The sequence below is a fragment of the Anas platyrhynchos genome, chromosome 9 (genome assembly GCF_047663525.1).
Source record: "Anas platyrhynchos isolate ZD024472 breed Pekin duck chromosome 9, IASCAAS_PekinDuck_T2T, whole genome shotgun sequence".
Classification (NCBI taxonomy): domain Eukaryota; kingdom Metazoa; phylum Chordata; class Aves; order Anseriformes; family Anatidae; genus Anas; species Anas platyrhynchos.
In genome coordinates this window covers 12,524,229-12,542,564 of record NC_092595.1, presented here as the reverse complement: position 1 = coordinate 12,542,564, position 18,336 = coordinate 12,524,229, and the positions used below count along the sequence as shown (strand labels likewise).

Here is an 18,336-nt window from a genome sequence, read left to right as displayed (position 1 = left end):
CCCAGCTCACACCACGAAGTCATGTGCGTAACCAGCATCACCTGTGCTGCTGGCTGCAGGCACGCAGGAGGAGGACTTGGGGTGCCAGGCACCCAGCTTCCACCTAACCTGAAGCAGCCTGTCCCCTGGGGATGCTTGCAGATGTCACCTCTGTTGAGGAGCGGCCACCCCAGAGCTGAGAGTGGCACCTGTAGGGCAGAGAGGGAGCCCCTGTTTGCTGCAGCAGGCCGTGGCAGCAGCGGGGCTCCCCAGCAGGCAGCTCACACAGCAGGCATGACACCAAAGCCACCCAGAGCTGCAGCAGCTGGGGATGGTTCAGGGCTCGGGGTGGGCCATGGACTGCCAGAGGTCACACGTGGCAGCCAGCTCTCTTTGCCCTCCATCCCTGTGTCTGACCAGAAGGGGACTGATGGGAAATGGTCATTTTTAGCTCATTTTCAGTTGTTTTGGGTGGATTTATCATAAATGTTTTCAATGTGTTCTCCCCTTCCCCCTTTCCAAAACAAGGCATCACACAGGACAAAACTAAAGTAAGAAAAGCCCAACCACACCTGGTCAAACAGAGCATTTACCTTAATCCACGAGAATCGGTTTCTTTTTTCATTTGTTTCACTTGCATATTTTTTTTAAAAACAGTGAACTCATTCGTTCATACAGACACAGCAAATTCCACATTTCGCAGTGGAACACCAGCCCGAAACAATGCAAAGAACTTTCTCAAATCAAAATCCATCTGCTCGTCTGGCTGGTTTGCATTCATTCTCCATCTTTTTCCCCTCCCAGATTGCCCACTGAACGTGATCCCAGTTCAGAAACAGTTTCAGCTGCCACGAGTGTTTGCTTTTCACCGAATAAACTGTGAGCTCAGTGCCACCCAGCATTACTCCTACCACCGAGGAAAGACTGCCTTATGCTTCACAAGCACTTCTAACACCATTTGGGAAGTTTGCCCAAGGGGAGACCAAGCTTTTCAAAACGAAGGGCCCCACATTGGGCTTTTGCAGGGAGCTTTGGGCAGCTGAAGGAGCCGAAATATGTGTCCTGCTGCACTGGTGGGTGCTCCCTGCCGAGGGGACGGAGAGAGTAGAAAATGGGGGGGCTGTCTCGTCAAGACACACCAACATTCATCTGGAGGCATCCTTACACAGCCTGAGGGACCTGCCTACATCGAGCTAGTTTACACGTGGAAGTCAGAGCAAGTTAAGTCCAAGTGTCAATTTAAAGCACGGCTGATCAAAGAGCAACAACGCACGAGCGCGTTACTGCTAGCTAGGAATTCGCCCTGCTGTCAAGCTGCCTCCCAGGCACCTCTCCCCAGCGCTGTGATCTCCCAGGGTTTGTCACCAGCCAGCAGCCATCGCACGGGGGATCTCCTGCTGAAGGCAGGCACAGCACACGCCGGTGCTACGGGCAGAAGTGAGTCTGAAAACGGAGAAGGCAGTGCCGGGAGGATCGGGCAGCCCCGGCTGCCTGCGCTCTGCCTGCTGCCATGAGGGAACATGTGCTGCACAGCCCCGGCTGGGAAACGCGGGGAGAAGTCATCCAAAAGCTCACTGCAGAACAGGCTGCTTTTAAAACAGGGATTTTAAGGGAGTGTTTTCATTGCTTGAAAATCTAGCTCCAAAAGAAGAATTATTGCCCAGCTTTGGTAAAAGAAAGCAGTAAAAGCATTTATGTGCATAAATCCCAAATGTAGTCTTTATCCAACTACGTTTCCATAGAAAATGCTTCTACTTTCTTGTCTGTTTTGATGTTGAAAATACCTGGTCTTGCTCACTGACAAAACTGCACCTCACGGACCCCTCTCTTTTCCAAGGAAAACAGCATCTCATACTCAGCCAGGGAGTATCTTAGCACCTCTGTCTCCTGTGGATTTTGCCTCTGGCTTTAAGGAGAGCAAGACCCAGCCCAGAGCCCCCAGCACAAGCATTTGGAACTGGTTTGCTCCACATCTCGCTCCCACTTGTTTGGGATTAAGGAAGAGAGGCATTTAAAGCCACGGGCGGGGGAGACGAGCTGGGAGGCAGGGGCGGCTGCAGGGAGCCCCAGGGAGGAAGCTCCAGCTCTGTACGGGGACAGCGGCACCATCCCTACCTGCTCTGTGTCCCACAGCACAACGCTGCCCTTTCCCCAGGGGTTTGTTCTCCAGTATGGGCTCCAGTGTCCTCCTGGGTGTGCAGAAAACATCTTTGCCTGGGGCTCTGCACCCCCAGCTCCTCGGCCAGGCGCCCTCACAGCCTGACTTCTCTCCAGCCTCATCTCCCTGTGCAGCACAAAATAAAAACAAGATAGTGTTAGGAAAAAAGGGAACGATTTTAAGCTAAAAGAGATTTAGATCAGGTGTTAGGAGGAAACTCTTTGTTCAGAGGGTGGCGAGGCACTGGTGCAGGCTGCTCAGAGAAGCTGTGGTTGCCCCATCCCTGGAGGTGTCCAAGACAAGGCTGGATGGGGCTGGGGGCAGCCTGGGCTGGTGGGGGTGGTCCCTGCCCACGGCAGGGGGTTCGAATTAGATGATCCTTAAGGGTCTCTTCTAACCCAAACTATTCTAGGATTCTATGAAAACCCTTACTCTGCTGGCTGGCTAAAAGCCTGCATTTTATGTTACAAACCTTCTGCCTGCTTGACACACTTGCATCAACAGCTTTTCTGCCCATTCTCATAGATGCAAATGATGTAAGCGAAGTTGTGTCCAAGGCACAGCAGTGTGCTCTCGGGCCAGAGCAGCTGCAAGGGGTCTCCCAGTGCAGAGATAAAGCCTGAGCCACTTGGACTTCAGAGTTGGACCAAAGCTCTGGGAAGACCTCAATATTGATGCTTGCAGCGGGGCCAGAAGTGTCGTGGCAGCAGCATGCTCCTGGCCCTGTCCCAAACAGCAACTTCCCTGGGCAGGGTGGGGGGCACAGGGCAGCATCTCTGCTGCCTGTTGAGGGGTGTGCTGCAGTCTGCATGGGACACTTCCCATTTCCACGGCACTCACATCCCTTTGGGGTAGGAGGGATGAAAACCAGGTCCATCTTCTCACCTGCCCGCGACCACCCCGCTGTTCGAGGTGGCATCCGAGCCTGCCTCAGAGCAGAAGCACAAGCACACGAAAACTGAGTTATGGAGAGTCTCCTGACAGGCTGGCAGCCGTCTCGGTGACTCACTAACTTGTGATTTCCTCCGTGGTGGTTTTCCAGCACAGCTGCTGCTGGCCGCAGCACATGGCGAGCGCTGGCGGAGCGAGCGCCGTGTCATTTCTCAGAAGGCCGGGCTGTGTGGGCAACCTGCGCATCGCTCACGCAGAGCCCACCACAACACCCCGTAATTGCCAGGAGGATAACAGGCCGTAAATCTGGGCAGCTGCACATGTGAGGCACGCACGGTCTGGCTCCTGCAATCAAAGCGCGTGTGTTTTTACTCTGTGCAGTGGCTGAATGTGTTTCTCATTCTGGATTCCCCTTTCCAGAGGAAACTCCCTCCATCCCCCTCACTTCTCTCATCGTCTTTATGGAAGGACCTCAGGCGTTTTGGAAGCGTGGGGAGAGGTTTACACCATTCCCGCAAGACATCTCCACTGCTCGGTGCCACTTGACAAGCAGGGAAGCTGCGAACAGAGCCATGGTGTAATTTTCTACACACAGCTTGCAGGGGAAGCTGGAGTAAAAGGCAATTCTCTGGCCTCCCAGCCCCATCTTTTCTCTCCAGGCTTGAAATCATAGCATCTTTGTTATGCACAAATTTGATTACAAAACACCCGGGCTGCCTGGGTTACAGGTTTATTTGCAAACCTGAAACCTAGCTCTAGGGTCACAGACCTGTTTTGAACAAACTGGGGCTAAGATTTGACTGGAAGAAGAAAAATCTTTTTCTTCACAACCCCATGGAGAAAATATTGAAATTTAAAGAGGCTTTGTCAAACAAAACCCAACCTGGCCGGCCCAGGAGCCCTGCACAAAGGGGCATTGTATTCTGCTGAAGGAACAGCGCATCCAGGCTGTCAGGGCCATGTCCTGTGCTGCCAGTGAGTGCAAGAAAGCTGGACTCAGGCAGCCTGATGACTTCATGTCTGAGAGCTGGCTGAAAAGCATCTTGCTGCCTTCTTTCCCTTCTTCATAGAAGGCATTTGGTGGAACAAATCAGACTGCAAGGAGGGCCAGTAGGAGCAGGATGGAAAACAAAGTTAGAGGAGCACGGCCAAGAGCAACCGCAGGATCTGCTGAGCAGTGAAACTGCGGGAGGTTTTGCTGCTCACCAGCACAACAACCAGCCCTGCACATGGGGAGCAGGAGCCATCAGAGAGAAAAAAAGTACTGAGAGCAGTGAAGGAATAGTGCAGGCACTGGGATGAGTCCACAGCTCAGTGCTCCTGGGAGCGTGGGCAGAGCAGGGTGCGAGCAGAAGGGAGCTGAGCACAGCTCTGTTGGCTGCTGCCCACAGCTCCCAGAGGCAGCAGAGCCAGGGGTACTGCCTGTGCATCCTGGTGGGTGCCCCTCTTATTTCTGGAGGACTGCTGAGTCTTCCTGACTTGACCTGCCATTGGATTTCTCTTCCTCCCCACACAACCAGTGATGCACGCTGAGCTCACAGATCTCATCTGTTGCTCAAGAGCAGAGGGCACCGCTCACTGAGAACCACGACAACATCCACCAGCTCTCCAGCTATCTCAGCGGGGGCTTGCATTTAAGTGCCTTAATAAGGAAGCACAGGAATGAACTCCGTCCCTTGGAAGCTGTTCCCTTTGGCAGTGGAACCAAACTGGAGCAGACAAAATCAGCTCTGCACGTGTGCACAGCACCACGGCATCCGTGCGGTCTCTTCCTAGCACCCCAGGAACCTGCGGTGTGCGAAGTGCCAGCAGCAGGATTGCTCGACCCAGCCCATCGCAAAGACCCTCAAAGCAAACGAGCCATCCCCCCGAGCCGCACGCCGCGTGCTGTCTGGTCTCGCTCCCTGCCACGCTGGTTTCCTGGAACATACCTGAGACTTGGAGCCCCACTTTAAATGAAACAGCTGTTCTGACCGCTTACAAGGAGGCAGGGAACCCTGCCATGGATTTCCAGCCATGGAAACCACATGAAAAGCTCGGCAAGCAGCTTTCCCTGCCATTCCCAGTCTTCTTCATCCAGGCCAGTCCAAAGGATGGCTTGGCCAGAGAAAGGAGATTTGCAGAGCTGTTTGTCGTAAATCCAGGATTTCACTAACATTCACCAATGGATTTTCTCTCTTCTAGGAGGGTGCTTGAATCACCCTTGATGTGGGCTTAAGAATAAAAAAGAACAGATCTTTACAGACTGCAATATTTATTTATTTATATATTTTTTTCATTCTCCCTGATGTAACTGCTGGTTGCAGTTCCAAATCCCTCAGAGGAAGGTGCCTTTTCTAGTGAATTTGTCTAAATCCCTCCTACCCCTTCCTTTTCATTCTTTCTGATATTCTTCCCCTTTGGTTTTCAACTGCTCTTTTGCATTTTACTGCTGTCAAGCACGGGAGAAATACCATTTCATTCCTAGATATAATTACCTCTCTTGTGTCCATATGAAACTGTTTATCTAGTCTAACTTGTAGTCTGGGAAAAGTCCCCACAGAACACAGCAGGATGAAACCTGCGGGTCAGACAGGAATGACATTAGCTGTCTCAACAGCTGAAAGCAGAGCTTTTTCTAGCAGGTATTAGACAGAAACTATGGCTTTAATAGGGAGTTTCGCCTCCATGGATGAATTTATAGGTTGTTTTAAAAAATCTTATGGAAAACCTGCCTGATTTTCCCTGGAGCTGAAAGCACTCCCACTACAGATATTTCTCTTACAACAGAGCAAACGTACTGAATGAGGACAGCTTGTCTGGTCTGGGGCTTTGTTGGATGTTCAAAGCTCAGCAGAGCCTCAAGCCCTCAAAGGAGCACAGCCCCAGCTGGAAGGACATTCAGACCGTCTGGATGATTTCACGTCAAAAACCCTAAAGCCTTAACCTGAACATCCCTAATCCCACAGAAACTCAGGTTTCACAGGATGGAGCTCTTGCGCTCACAGATTGCCCGAGGTGATCCAAACCCAGCCAAGCACACAAAGCAGCACTTAGACTCTTCACAGGTCTGAGGCTTGTGACTGCAGGAAAACCTGCCAAGGCAATCCCATATCACAGCTCAGGCAGGGTGGCTGTGCCACCAAAGTGACCTCCAGGAGTCTGGGGACACAGAACCTGGAAGCCGGGCAGGGCAGAGCTGGGCTTTCTGGGCTTGGTGGAGCAAGGGCACGAGCCCCTGTGCAGCTGAGCAGCAGCAGCAGGGCTCAAGGAGAGGTACAGGCTCCATTCCTGGGAGTTTGTCCCTGCAGGATCCCAGCTGGCGATGCAGATGAAGCACTGCCCTGGTTTTAGTCCCCTGGGAGACCTGCAGAAATGAGGTGCCCCCGGGTGCTTCAGCCTGTGAAGCTCAATGGTGCCTTTTGGATGACTCAGGTCTGCTGCCATCAGGCAAGGAAATTAAACCGAAGAGGCAAAATACAGAGCTTTTCCCCAGAATGAGACTCTCTCAGAAAGACCCAAAATGATACTGCACAACAAGATATTACCCGCTTAGAGAAGAATTCTGCTCAGCTGGTGAAAATACCATGTGTGGGCTTTCAAACGTCTGGTGGAGGAGCTGGCAGGCACTGAGATGCAGGTGAATGCATGGCAGAAGTTTCCCCTCAGCTGGAAAAAACACGACCTCGTACAGCTCTGACTCAGCCCTGATTACAAGGAGGTGCAGATGCTGCCGGGGCTCAGCACCCCTCCTGCAGCTCACTCACCCCTGCGTGCCGGAGGCTCCTGGCCAACTCCTGCTGTGCCCTGCCCCACACCCTGGCTGTTTCCATCCCTCGCAGGAGGAGCTGGATGAGCCCACAAAGGCCTGGGGACTTCATTTCCTCCTTCCCAGGAGGTGGGAGGGACAGCTTTTATTCCCCCAGCAGAGGCAGCTGGGCTGGATGGAGATGTGGGTTGCTCTGTGAGCTGCGGGCTGCCCACACCCTGCCCTTCCAGGTACTAATCTCCCCTTCCAAATAAGCCACCTTGCCACCTGTGCAAAAAAAATCCACTTGTAAAAACATCTTGGGCTGCTTGAACGAGGCTATTACAGAGTAGTTTATTTACTTCATTGTGCACTATTTGCCTTCCCCTTGCTTTTGGGCTGCACTAGTAATTTTTCTCCCCCTGGATTAAAAAGATTTTTGTTCCCATCCCCTCCTCCCCCCCAGTAGGTGCAGAAAACCTGCATTTTGTTCCCTATTATCCGGGTTTTCTGTGTGCCATTAGGACTGTTTATCACTTTTAATGGATGTTCATTTTTCTCTGCACAACACGGGCTGAGGAGCACTGCCCTGCTCAGAGCAGTCCCACACACCAGCCAAGAGCCTCCTCGGGGAGCTGTGCCCAGGCCAGGGCTTATCAGTAGCTGCCACGCTGCGTCTGCTGCTCTGCCTCAGCTCATTTACCCCTTTTGTGTGTTCAGCCCCTTTCCTACGGCACAGCAGCACCCTTTGGCATCTCTATAGATGCGAGTAGGGCTAAAAACGTTCCTTTTCTGCCCCAAACTGGTATTACACGAAGCAGAATTCACGTTTGGAAGCAAAACTCACATTCATCTCCTCGTATATATGGCTAGCTGTGAGCAAAGCCTGTAAGAGGTGGATGTGGAGGTGTGACAGCAGCCAGAGCTACATCCCCTCCAGCAAGCCTGGCTCCCATGGGGTCTGCAGCAGCGCCCGGCTCCCCGCAGTGCCTTGCTCTGCCAGGGCTGGCTTAAAGGATAGACCAAGCAGGCGTCTACCCACCCCCAGGAAAAGCTTGTGCTGCTAAAAACCAAGTTTGCTGGAGTAAAATATTTATTCTCAATTTCCTGTTAAATTTGGCAGGAACAATGATTTTTTTTTTTTCCTGGTAGTATTTTATTAGGAGATAGGGAGTTAATGGGAAAAACCAGCAAAGCACAACCTGCCCCCTTCCCCTAGCAAACAGGGCAAGTCCAGGGCCACATTTCCCTCTCCTAGCTCGCACAAGGACACAGCCCTCAGCTTTACCCTTGGACATCGCTGGGAAACCTTGGATCTGGTGGCTGGAGGCAATGCTTCACAGCCAGCAGGTCGTTAGCAGCAAGCCCCTCACAAATACCTTGAGGAACGGCATTTAGGGAAATTAACTGCCTCTGGCAAGAGCAACCACAGCGCTAAGGTCACCACGTAAGCCTGCTTGCCCGGTGCTGCTCCAGCCTTTGCCAAGGCAGCCTTGCAGCCAAGCTTTCAGAGAGCAGTCCTGAAACAGCCTCCAGCAGGCAAGGAGGGTAAAACACAGGGGCTTATTTTCTAGTTGGGGAAAAAAGCTAGAGTGAAATACCTTCATACTGCTTTGCCAGAGGCCGTAAGTTCTTTCTTTTCTCTGCTTTCCTCTAAAGCACCAGAATAAAATTAATCCACGCATTTGCATCAGTGTCCCGAGCGCAGCAATAGGCACTGCAGAGCTCCCTGCTCAGGCCTGGTTGTAAACCAAGTGCTTGATATGAAATATTGCAGAGGGATTCATCACAGGGTAATTAGGCTTTAATGCAACTGCAGATTTATCCACTCAATGATTAAACCTGTCCTGGTTGCTAAAGACCTCCTAATAACAGAGGCACCAGTGACTTTTTTTTCCCCTCTGATTTAGAGCATTTAAATCCCATATCAAGCTATTAACATGAATTGAAGATTGGTTTATAATACAGGGAAGCACTATAAAGTTATCAGAATCCATTCCCAGTTGGGCAGCACGAATATTGGAGCATTTGCCATGCCACCACCTTGCAGGATAGGTCAAACAAGCACAGGAGCTCTGCACACCCACCAGGACACAGTTCTCAGAAAAGCTTCTAAGAGCTGCCTCCTCTCTTCACCCAAGCACAACCCTTTCCCTAGTTTGTTTTTTTTCCTCCAGGAGGACAAGATTACTTGTAGTACAAGAGGAAGGTGAGCAAGAGGCTCTGTTTCTCCAGAGACACCCATGAACAGCCCTGGGCCAGGTGCCACCCACCACAGGTTTATTTCCATTTTCTGGTTGGAGCCCTGCTAGAGTCCGTCCCTTTTCTGCTGCCCTAAGCCTGGTTTCAGAGACTTTCTTCTCATTCCTAACACAGAAGCTCCTAGATTGCAGCCAAAACCAGACAGATGCCCATTCCCAGGCACAGCTCCCTACCTGAGTACCCCATCCGTGCAGCAGCAAGCCAAGCTGCTCTCCCCATCAGCCTTTATGGGCAGTACAGCCGTGCAGCCCACCCACCACAGGTGAGATCAATCACCCTTAACGCAGCACACCACGGGCCCTATTTCCCAGCTGCAGTTCCTTCTCTTGGTTTAGAGGTAGCCCTTTGCACCAGGCAGAGCTGGGGGCTGGCAAGGTGCGTGCACCCTGGGCTTCTGCAGGCAGATGTTGGGGTGAGAGCGCCCTGTGCTGGTTCCTACCTGGTCCCTGGAGGTTCCCCATCTCTCCAGGGGTATTCCTCTTTCTGCCTCCAAGACTGTTCCCCTGGCTGGTTGTGGAAGAGCATTTCTCAGCACCAAGTCAACCCAGAGCACTGCCTGCCTGTAAATAGTCACCACGCAGGAGCTCAGCCTCCACGCACCATGCAAACAGCTTCTCTGTGCTAATGGCAAGCTCGTTATGGCCTTCCACAAATGATACCACCTTCATTTCAGAGGAGAAATACAGTGAATACAGAGCCCTTCTAGCAAGCAGCCTTGTGAATGCTGTAGATCCTGTGGAAAGCCTGGGGAGCAGAGAGAACTGACAACGCAAGGGCAGCAGAGGGACTCCCCAGGAACCAGGATTCACCTGGGAAATGCACCCAGCCCTCGGGCAACTCAGGGGCTGCCAAACACTTGTGCAGAGGGGAGGAAATCCTGCTACCTGGGAGCTTCCCACTCACAGCTGGGGAAAGCGACAGCTTTGCACACAGCAGGCCAGGCCATCGCTGGGCTCTCTCCTGAAATTCCAGCTGGTGGGACCCGAGCCAGCACAACCCCAGAGCAGCGTGCCTCTGTGGGCAGGCTCACAAGGTCAGGCTGTGCCACCCCTTGCTGGCAGCACTCCTGCCCAGAGCAAGGAGAGAGCAGGCTGTGCCCTGGGGTGCCTGTTCCCCGTGGAGTCAGCTCTCGTGGGCCAGATTTTTTTTCTTACCTTGAATGAGTTTGCCCAGAACTGATCATGAATACAATGGAAAGTTTCACGCTGTGCAAAACGCTCCTTCCCATAAAGCAAACATGCATGGGTGGAAAGTTTTCAGCCAGTCTAATGCCAGAGCCAGGAAAGCAGGGCTGCACAGCTGCACCAAGAAAGAAAACCCTGAAAATTGCAGTGTCAACGATGCAAGGCAGTGTTATATGGCAAGCCAACAAGTGTGGCAGGCAGAGATCACCCTGTAAAAGTTCCATTTACTGTTGTTGCCCAGTATGCAGCCCAAAGGACAGGCCTTGGTCTTTATGACCTGCATGGGCTGATAACATGCCCCCATTTGAAAGGGGGCCCCAATTTTCACATCCATCCATTTTGTGTATTTAATGACTTCAAAGACACTTGTACTAATGGGCTAAATCCTACCTGGTGAACAAGATAACCATCGCTGTGCACCAAAGCCTGCAATAAAGTCAATATTGACCGAGCTGCCCCGCTGCATCCAGCTGGCTGGGGCTCCCAGGGGTGCAGCAGGTTCTCCTCTGGCACCAGCTCAGGTGAGGACGGACAGAGATTAAACAAGAGGAGCCGCAGAGCATGTTGTACAGGAACAGCGATGGCATCACGGGCTTTCTCAGCTCCTCAGACACGAGCAGTCCTGTCAGCTACCAATGTAAAGGATAATTTGTGAGAGTAAATCACTTTCGGCTCAGTGCATACATTATTTATTTTAATAATCAGATGCAAATGGAAGAGCTGTCCAGTAATTGGTCCCCGTGCTGCAAAATAATGCATGAGCCATAGGACATGATGACTCCACTGATGGAATCAGGTTGTAGCTTTGATTTCTCTTTCTGCCTCACACTATTTTTCACTTATTCCATTATCCCAAACACTTGTTCATATTTCAAGTGCATTGAGGCTTCCTTTGCAAAACTCCCAGACTGAAAGGCCAGCCTCCAGAGGTGCAGATCCCCCTGGAGCTGGTATCAGCCCCCACCTGAACATCACGGCTGGCTGTGGCTCACCTCCCTCACTCACAGCAGGGTGCTCAGCGTCTTCAGCCCAGACGCCCTGCAGCACACGGAAACGCTCCCCCTGGGTCAGATGTGAAACCACTGGAGGCAGGAGGGCCAGGGTCAGGCCCAGCTCTCGCAGCAGCACGTTGTGCAGTGTGGGGGTCTCGTGCAGGGTTGAAAAGGAAAGGCAATGTCAAGTGGTTTAAGTGAGGGATCATACCACAAATAGCAAACTTCAAAAAAAAGCAGCTGTTACAAATAGTGTGCAAGCAGCTTCTGTGCTGGAACAGCACTAGAGCAGTCCTGAATGATAAATGTTGAAAGGAAAAGTCAGTTCAAAGAGAAGCAGTGATCCTCCCACAGGAAAAAAAAACCCTTGGGGGAGAGAGATGGAGATAAAGATCAGAAACAATTAAAGAGCAATGGTTATTGAACACACTACCCCTGTGATTAGGGCTCCTGATTTGTCTTATCAGGACTGGGATGGGTGCAGTGAATACTGCATAGCCAGAAGCACCCAAATTGTCGATGAATTGCAAGGGCTCAGTCAAAATGCAGCTTGTCTACAAATAGAAATCCTGGTGTCGTCAGCATTGCTGTCTGCTCCAAACAGGAAAGCTTTAGTGTGAATTTCATGGTAAACATCTATCTCCATCATTTAGTTCTGCCCTTCAGAATGAAGACATGAGTTTGTTCAGCCAGAGCCTTTTCCCAGTACACCGTGGAGAACAGGATTTGTGATGAGATCTGTTTGCAGGCTGGACTCAATGGTTAACCAGTCAGATTAATAAATGCCAGAAGGAGGAAATAACAGGCAAGTTAAACAGAGAAGAAAAGGGTCTCTCCACATTGCCAGATAGCAAAGGTTTACAAAAATTCTCTGCCTTTTGGATAATCCTCCCCAGCTCTTATTTAGTGTTATTTTAAAAGAGCCAATGGCAGCATCTTTCCAGTACAGAGGTGCTGGGGTTTTCCATGCTGGCATTCTTGGAAGATCCCAGCCAGTTCCTTCTCTCTCACCTCCTTCTGATGAAAATGAAAGATGGGCCAGATGCCAGCTGGAAGTAGCTCTTCCTTCAGCAGTATTATCTGATGAAGGATGGTTGATTATACAACAACGATTTATTTTATGGGAAAGTATTACAATTTTATCTATTTATTGTTGATTTTCTCAGTCATTTTATTATTTCACAGTGTCTCAGGGGAAATACCTGCCATTTTTACAGCTGGTGCAGAACAGAGGGACTCCAGCACTTGACTGGGTTTCTACAGGACTGGAGAGCTGTGCCCTGCAGAAAGGAGGGGAGATTCTAGGTACAGCCAAGAAATCCAGCGGAACAGCCAGTGGATGGAGGTTTGGGGAAACTTCTTGCTCCTGTAATTCAAACTAACTTGCCTGCTTTCCTTATGTGAAAAGGTATTTGAGTATTTAGATGACAAAACCTCTGTTCCTCCTGTCTGGAAAGAGTTGAAAACAGTTGCACAGGGCATGTCTGAACAGCTGCCGACCACACGACTTTGTGGTGATGCAGGGACACTGGTGATGGTGTCAAACTTTCTAGCTCAGATACCATCAGGGCAGCAGATGAAGGTCCTCCTGGGTCACCTGTCCCTGTAAAAACCCTGTATTTTGGAAGCACCCTGCTGTGCTCTGTGCTGCAGGAACAAGACCACTAACAGCAGCTCCTAATTTCAAGCAATCTAGCGTATTCACGCACACTGCCATCACAGCACGGCCTACAACACAGGGCATATTATCACTGTTAATCAGGTTATGCAGGAAAACAGAGACTTGGTCCTTACATATATACCATCTTTCATATTTGTTGCAAGGCCCTTTCTGTATAAAAAGATGGAAAAATAAGAGACTGCCATGAAACCTGCTTCCAGGTGAATTTAGGCTGGAGGAAATGTGAAAATATGCCCCACAAAATGAAAAAAAATCAGCTTCTTTCTCAAGATTGTTCTCCCTATATTGCCTAATTTTGAGTATTTTAGTGTTTTCTCCCAGGCCAGGCTAAGAGCTGGCTGTTAAGACTTGTTGCTGACTCAACCCACCAAGACACTGAAACTGATGAACCAAAGTAAAGCCAGTGGGAAGTAATTCTGGGACTCTGTGGGCTATTTCTGCTACACAAAAGCCTACTGCTCCTGCTCTGTCCTTAGCACAAACACAGCGTGCCCCATCCCCGCATCCAGCAGCTGCCACGTGCTCTCCCCACACAGGGGATGAGTGCCTTGCCCGGGGGGCTTGGGGCGACACGGTCCTGGCTGGGGCAGGTTCAATAAGGCTCTTGTCTTACTTGGGCTTGTGCTCAATTGTGGCCCTGAGCAATGGAGCCCTCTGCTTATCCTGACAAGAACCTGGCTCCTCACTGAGGAGAACAAAAAGGATGATAAGGCATAGGAAATTTATCCAGCTGTATGAGCAGAAAGGATGTGGGGATTACACTGTGCTCATTCAGCTCAAAGGCTGCGAAAAAGGAAAGGAGAGAAACTGTTTAACAGCTGCAGTTTACTGAGGCCCCAGATATAACAATAAACTAGACAACAAGGGCAAAAAGGCAAAAGTCAGGTGTTTTACTTGCACTTTCAGGTGGTGCAGCACACGGAGAGACCAAGCTGGTTATTTAATGAAGAGATGAGGCTGGCCTTTAATGCTGCTGAAAAAGTGACTGTTCTGCAAGCATGAAAGCTGCTGAATAATACGTTCAGTGATTTTTTTCTCTTTTCCTCCCCAGGTATGTGAAAAGCTTTTCATTTATTTTAGTGTATCTATTTGAAATATTTCTGCAGTCTGACTGAGCCATGGTTTGGAAGCAGTTTTTTAAGCTTAGTGCAAGCCCTTGATATTAAAAATTGGAGCAGCCTGGTTATTTTGGACTGTATATATAAGTCAGGTATCATGATTTCTTTGGCCAAATGAATGCAAATCTTGGAAACACTTCAGATAGTCCTTTTTATAGGCTTCAAACTCACTTTAGGTAAACATTTGCTAATGACTTCAAACTGAACATGCCAGGAAGCTCATTTACTGAAAAATAAAACAGAAAACGAATACAAAAGGATTGCAAGTACTGCAGGCAGCTGAAATGCAGACCTGAGCAGACTGCGACGCTGTGCTTTCTTCAGATCTCCATCTCCACAAAAATTCAAGCGTGTCCTTTCAACAGGGCTTGTCATTCCCTTAGCCTGTCACTGCCACAACGTGCTGAAATCTGCAGCATGCCTCAGTCACACAGCTCTGAGCATTGTACAGCTCTATCATCACATGCCCCAGGAAGGAAGTCCTGCATCTGAAAGAGCTCATGAACTCAAATTTCCTTTCAAACAAATGAATCCAAAGTAATTGTTGCTCTTACCAAAGTATTGACCTTGCTATTGGTTACAATGCCTGGTAATGCCCCAGGTAATGCCTGGGGAGAATGAACTCCAGTCCTGCAGCGGGGCCTGGACATCACCTTGCAGGCTGCAGTCCTGTGACTCTTCCATGCCATCCACAGATTTTGTTGAATGCAGCTGCAGGCACCGTGCCTGCCTCTCATTTCAATGCACAGCACCCACATAGCTGCTATAACCCCCAGCCCGCACTCCTGTTTCTGAAGAGGAGCTATGAAATGAGCCATGTGCCAGCATTGCAGAGACATTGATGCATACAGTGAGCGCACATTTTACTGTTCCAGCCTAAAAATACTTGTGACAAAGTCCCTTTGAGGTTCTTTTCCACAAGCACTATTTGCTCCTCATTGCCTGGCTGCAAGGAGAGGTGGGGAAGCTCATACAAACACAAAGAGGACAGGATCTACCAGGCTCCTACAGTGCTGGGGCTCTTTCCATAACCACTAAAAAAAAACCCAGACTGTCTACAGGAACTTTCCAACAGCAAGAAATAAAGCAATAGCAATGAAAAGTCACAAGATCTCTGGAGTAACAAGGCCTGCTCTCCTCAGCAGCTCTGTCCTAAAGCGCCCATGCTCTCCGCACCCCCATGACCAATGTCCAACAAGTTCCCTTCCTTTGACACCTACTTTTTTTTCAGTCTATCTGTGAAAACATGAAGTCTTTTTTTTTTGTGACATGGTGGAAACGAAAGCACACAGAGCCTGATATTCAAAAGTTAAGATATATTGGCTTAATCCTGTCAGAACTTTAATGTAGATTATGTAGGGACAGGCAATGACCAGAGGGAGGGAGAGAGGTGTAAATAATCCAGAGGAGTGTGGACTTGTTGGCAGGGTGGATTTATGCCCTGTCTTAATAAAGTGCCCTTTCATCTCTGGAACCTGGGCTCAGAAGCCAGTCTAGACAGGAATTAATGGGGCTCCTTCTCCGCTTACAGTTCTGAAGGTTTCCCAACACCCAGCATTCTCATATGCAGCGAGGAAGTGCAGATTTACGGGATACACTGCGAGCTCAATCACCCACAGATACTACTTTTTGCACTGGGCTTTTAAATGCAAACTCTGACCATTCATCCAAGAGGGTCTGCTGCTAGGCCAGAAGAGAAATTAAATTCACTTACTACAGCCTCTCTATGTGATTACCATTCTGAGATGAAGCCTGTCAGTTGGGAAGCCTGTTACAAGGAGACAGACTGGAGGTTGCCAGGAAAATGGTGGCGTGCACTGCTTTGGGCCAGGACTTGATTCTGCCTGGAGATCACGCTTAGGACAATTACTTATTCGAGGCAATACAGTGCAGATGCAGAATTGCAGTCTCCTGTGGTGAAGGAAAATTGCTAATGTTTCTGCTTGCAGTGAGCCTTCCCTTCTCTTTTCTTGTTCCCTTCCTAGGGGTCTGAAAGTATAGGTGAGGATGGAGCGATCTGGGATGTCACTGGAGTGCACAGCAAAATATGTGCACTATGAGCAAAAACGTATACATCCAGTGGGATTTAAAGTATTTAAAGCAAAATACTTGGGAAGAAGTTTTGTTAGGGATTGCTATTTCTTGAACTGTTCAATTGCCATTCCTGGGAAAAGCCAGAAGCTTCTCATTTCCAGGCATGCACAAGGACCCCCAGATACAGAGACATTCTGTTCCTAATTTTACATGTTTAATTTTCAGCAAGGGAAGACATGGAGCATCGGGACTCACTTGTGACTATTAGGAAGCCCCTTTATGATGCAAAACTTGCGTCTTGTCTAAGTACAAGGACTCCAGCAAGTAACCCATTAAAGAAAAGAAATCAGAGAACAAAGCGGTCTCTAAAGGCACAGTAAGAGGTAAGAGCCCACAGAATTTGATGATGATGGACAGTGTGACAGATTCTCTTCCCAATGCATTCCACAGATGCTTGGACAGTAAAGATGGAGGTGGCCAAAAAACTTGCTTCTGGGAACTTGAAGTTTTACCCCAATAGCTCCCTGCTAGGCAGGAAGGCCAGCCCTAGGACTATGCAACTGGTAGACTCTTGAAGCAGGATGTGCCAGAGTCACAGACAATGTATAAGCAGTTGCCTGCACAACATTTAATTCTGTCTATAAAGCCTAGCACTCAGACTGAAATCTTTGACTTGTCCTAGAGATGTGTGTCCTGTGCTGCCCAGAACTAACTCCAGAACAGGAGGAGCCCTCTCCTTCCTTCTCCTTTTCCTTCTCGGGTCAGTTTTATACAAAAGCTCACAGCACTGCTCCATGAGGCTCCCGTGCCTAGGGAGGGAAGGCAGAAGCTTTGTGTTTGATAAAAGATGGCTGTGGGAACATGAATGATATCCACAGCTGCATCAGTTAGATAGCAACTGCTCTCTTTGCCCTAACCCAAGAATCTCCTGGGCCTGCCTCACCAAGCAGGGGCTGCTACCAGAGCTCCAGGTCAAACTGCAAGCTAGCTCCTGGCCTGGTAAAGAGTAATGTTTCCTCACCATGCAAAGGTCAGCAGTGAGATCTTGGGAGAGGAAGGACCCTGACTCAGCTGAGCTCACTTCAGGAGCATACACTGCATAAAGACTGCTTTCTGCCACCTGCTGAGGTGTGCTGTCTATCAGCAGGAAATGTTAAAAGGGGTTAGAAACAAGGAAGGGTGTGGAAGAAGATCAAGGGCTTCTTTGTCATGCAGGGTTTTGTGCATTAGTAGAATTCATTAGTGCAGACTAAGAATAAAGAGCAGTAATAAAGCCCATTAGACCAACTTTGCTCCTCTGGAGCCATGGAAAACTCATCTATGGCAGGGTGCAGCTGTAAGCTTGCTTAGCTCAGATGTCAGTCTGCAGCCAGAGCACGGCATTTGTCTGGTAAGAGGTTCAAAACAAATTAAGCCTTTCTGCTCTAAGCAGTACTAACACGAGCCAGCATAACTTTTCTCCCAGCTTGTTTCTCCCAAGCAGCTTGCCTATATCAGCTGTAGCACAAAGGAATGTAGCCAGTAATGCACGTGCAGGGTGAATCTTACCTCTTATTGTTTCAGTCCAAAACCTTTGCTGTGCTTCGCTCTGCCAGGTCCCACTCCACAGACAATTTAGAAGCTTGTGCAGGGTCTTCTGAGACCATATCATGGATGCTCCAGTGTGTCTGGAGCTCTGGGCTGGATGGCTCTTGATTCTCAGCTTCATCGTTCCCAGAGCTAGGTGCTGTGACGTGCAAAAAGCAGAGCCAGGGAGGCAGTGGAGGTCTGCAGCACAGGGTGAAAATCCCCCATCACAGATATTCTCCTGACAACTTCTCCTTTGTGCTCACATGATGATTTAAAACTTCCCACTACCTGTAAAGAAAGGAAGACACAGAGAAGTGAATGGGAGATAGATGGCACTTTGTGTAGTGGGGCATCCAGGAAAGCCCCAGGGCCTGATGTGGTCCAGCAGACCATGCTGTGTGCAGCCGATGTGGGTCTTGCTGTTATCCCCCCAACACATCACTGCTCCACAGCTCCTTTCATTCACGCAAGAAGACTCGATGCTATCTCAGGGATGTGTTAGTACGAGACCAGCCTACAAGGTCTCTATTTACAGACCTTGGTGCACCTGCAGCTTTTCTCTTCTGGGTGACCGAAGGTGTCAGGGACAAGACCAGGGCCTCTTTTTTTTCACACCCCTGTCTCTGCTGTTTTTGAGCCCAGGTGCGTGCCATTAGCACATGCACACAGGGCAGCCTTTCCTGTCGCTGCTGCTGGGAAGCTGTCATCTGGCATCCAGCACTGCTGACACGTGCTGTCCCC

At 49.7% G+C, this 18,336-nt stretch overlaps 1 protein-coding gene across 1 annotated transcript in view; it reads right to left on the bottom strand.

Annotated features, from left to right (window-relative positions):
* The window catches only part of LOC140003205 (uncharacterized), a 46,787-nt gene extending 34,385 nt beyond the window's left edge, over positions 1-12,402 (bottom strand). Inside the window, exons 1-3 of the mRNA XM_072042541.1 lie at positions 12,396-12,402; positions 10,592-10,806; positions 2,095-2,263 (exon numbers count right to left, since the gene is read on the bottom strand). Of these exons, the coding sequence (XP_071898642.1) occupies positions 2,095-2,263; positions 10,592-10,806; positions 12,396-12,402 (391 nt within the window). The remainder of the gene's footprint in view (positions 1-2,094; positions 2,264-10,591; positions 10,807-12,395) is intronic.
* Positions 12,403-18,336: the final 5,934 nt, after the last annotated feature.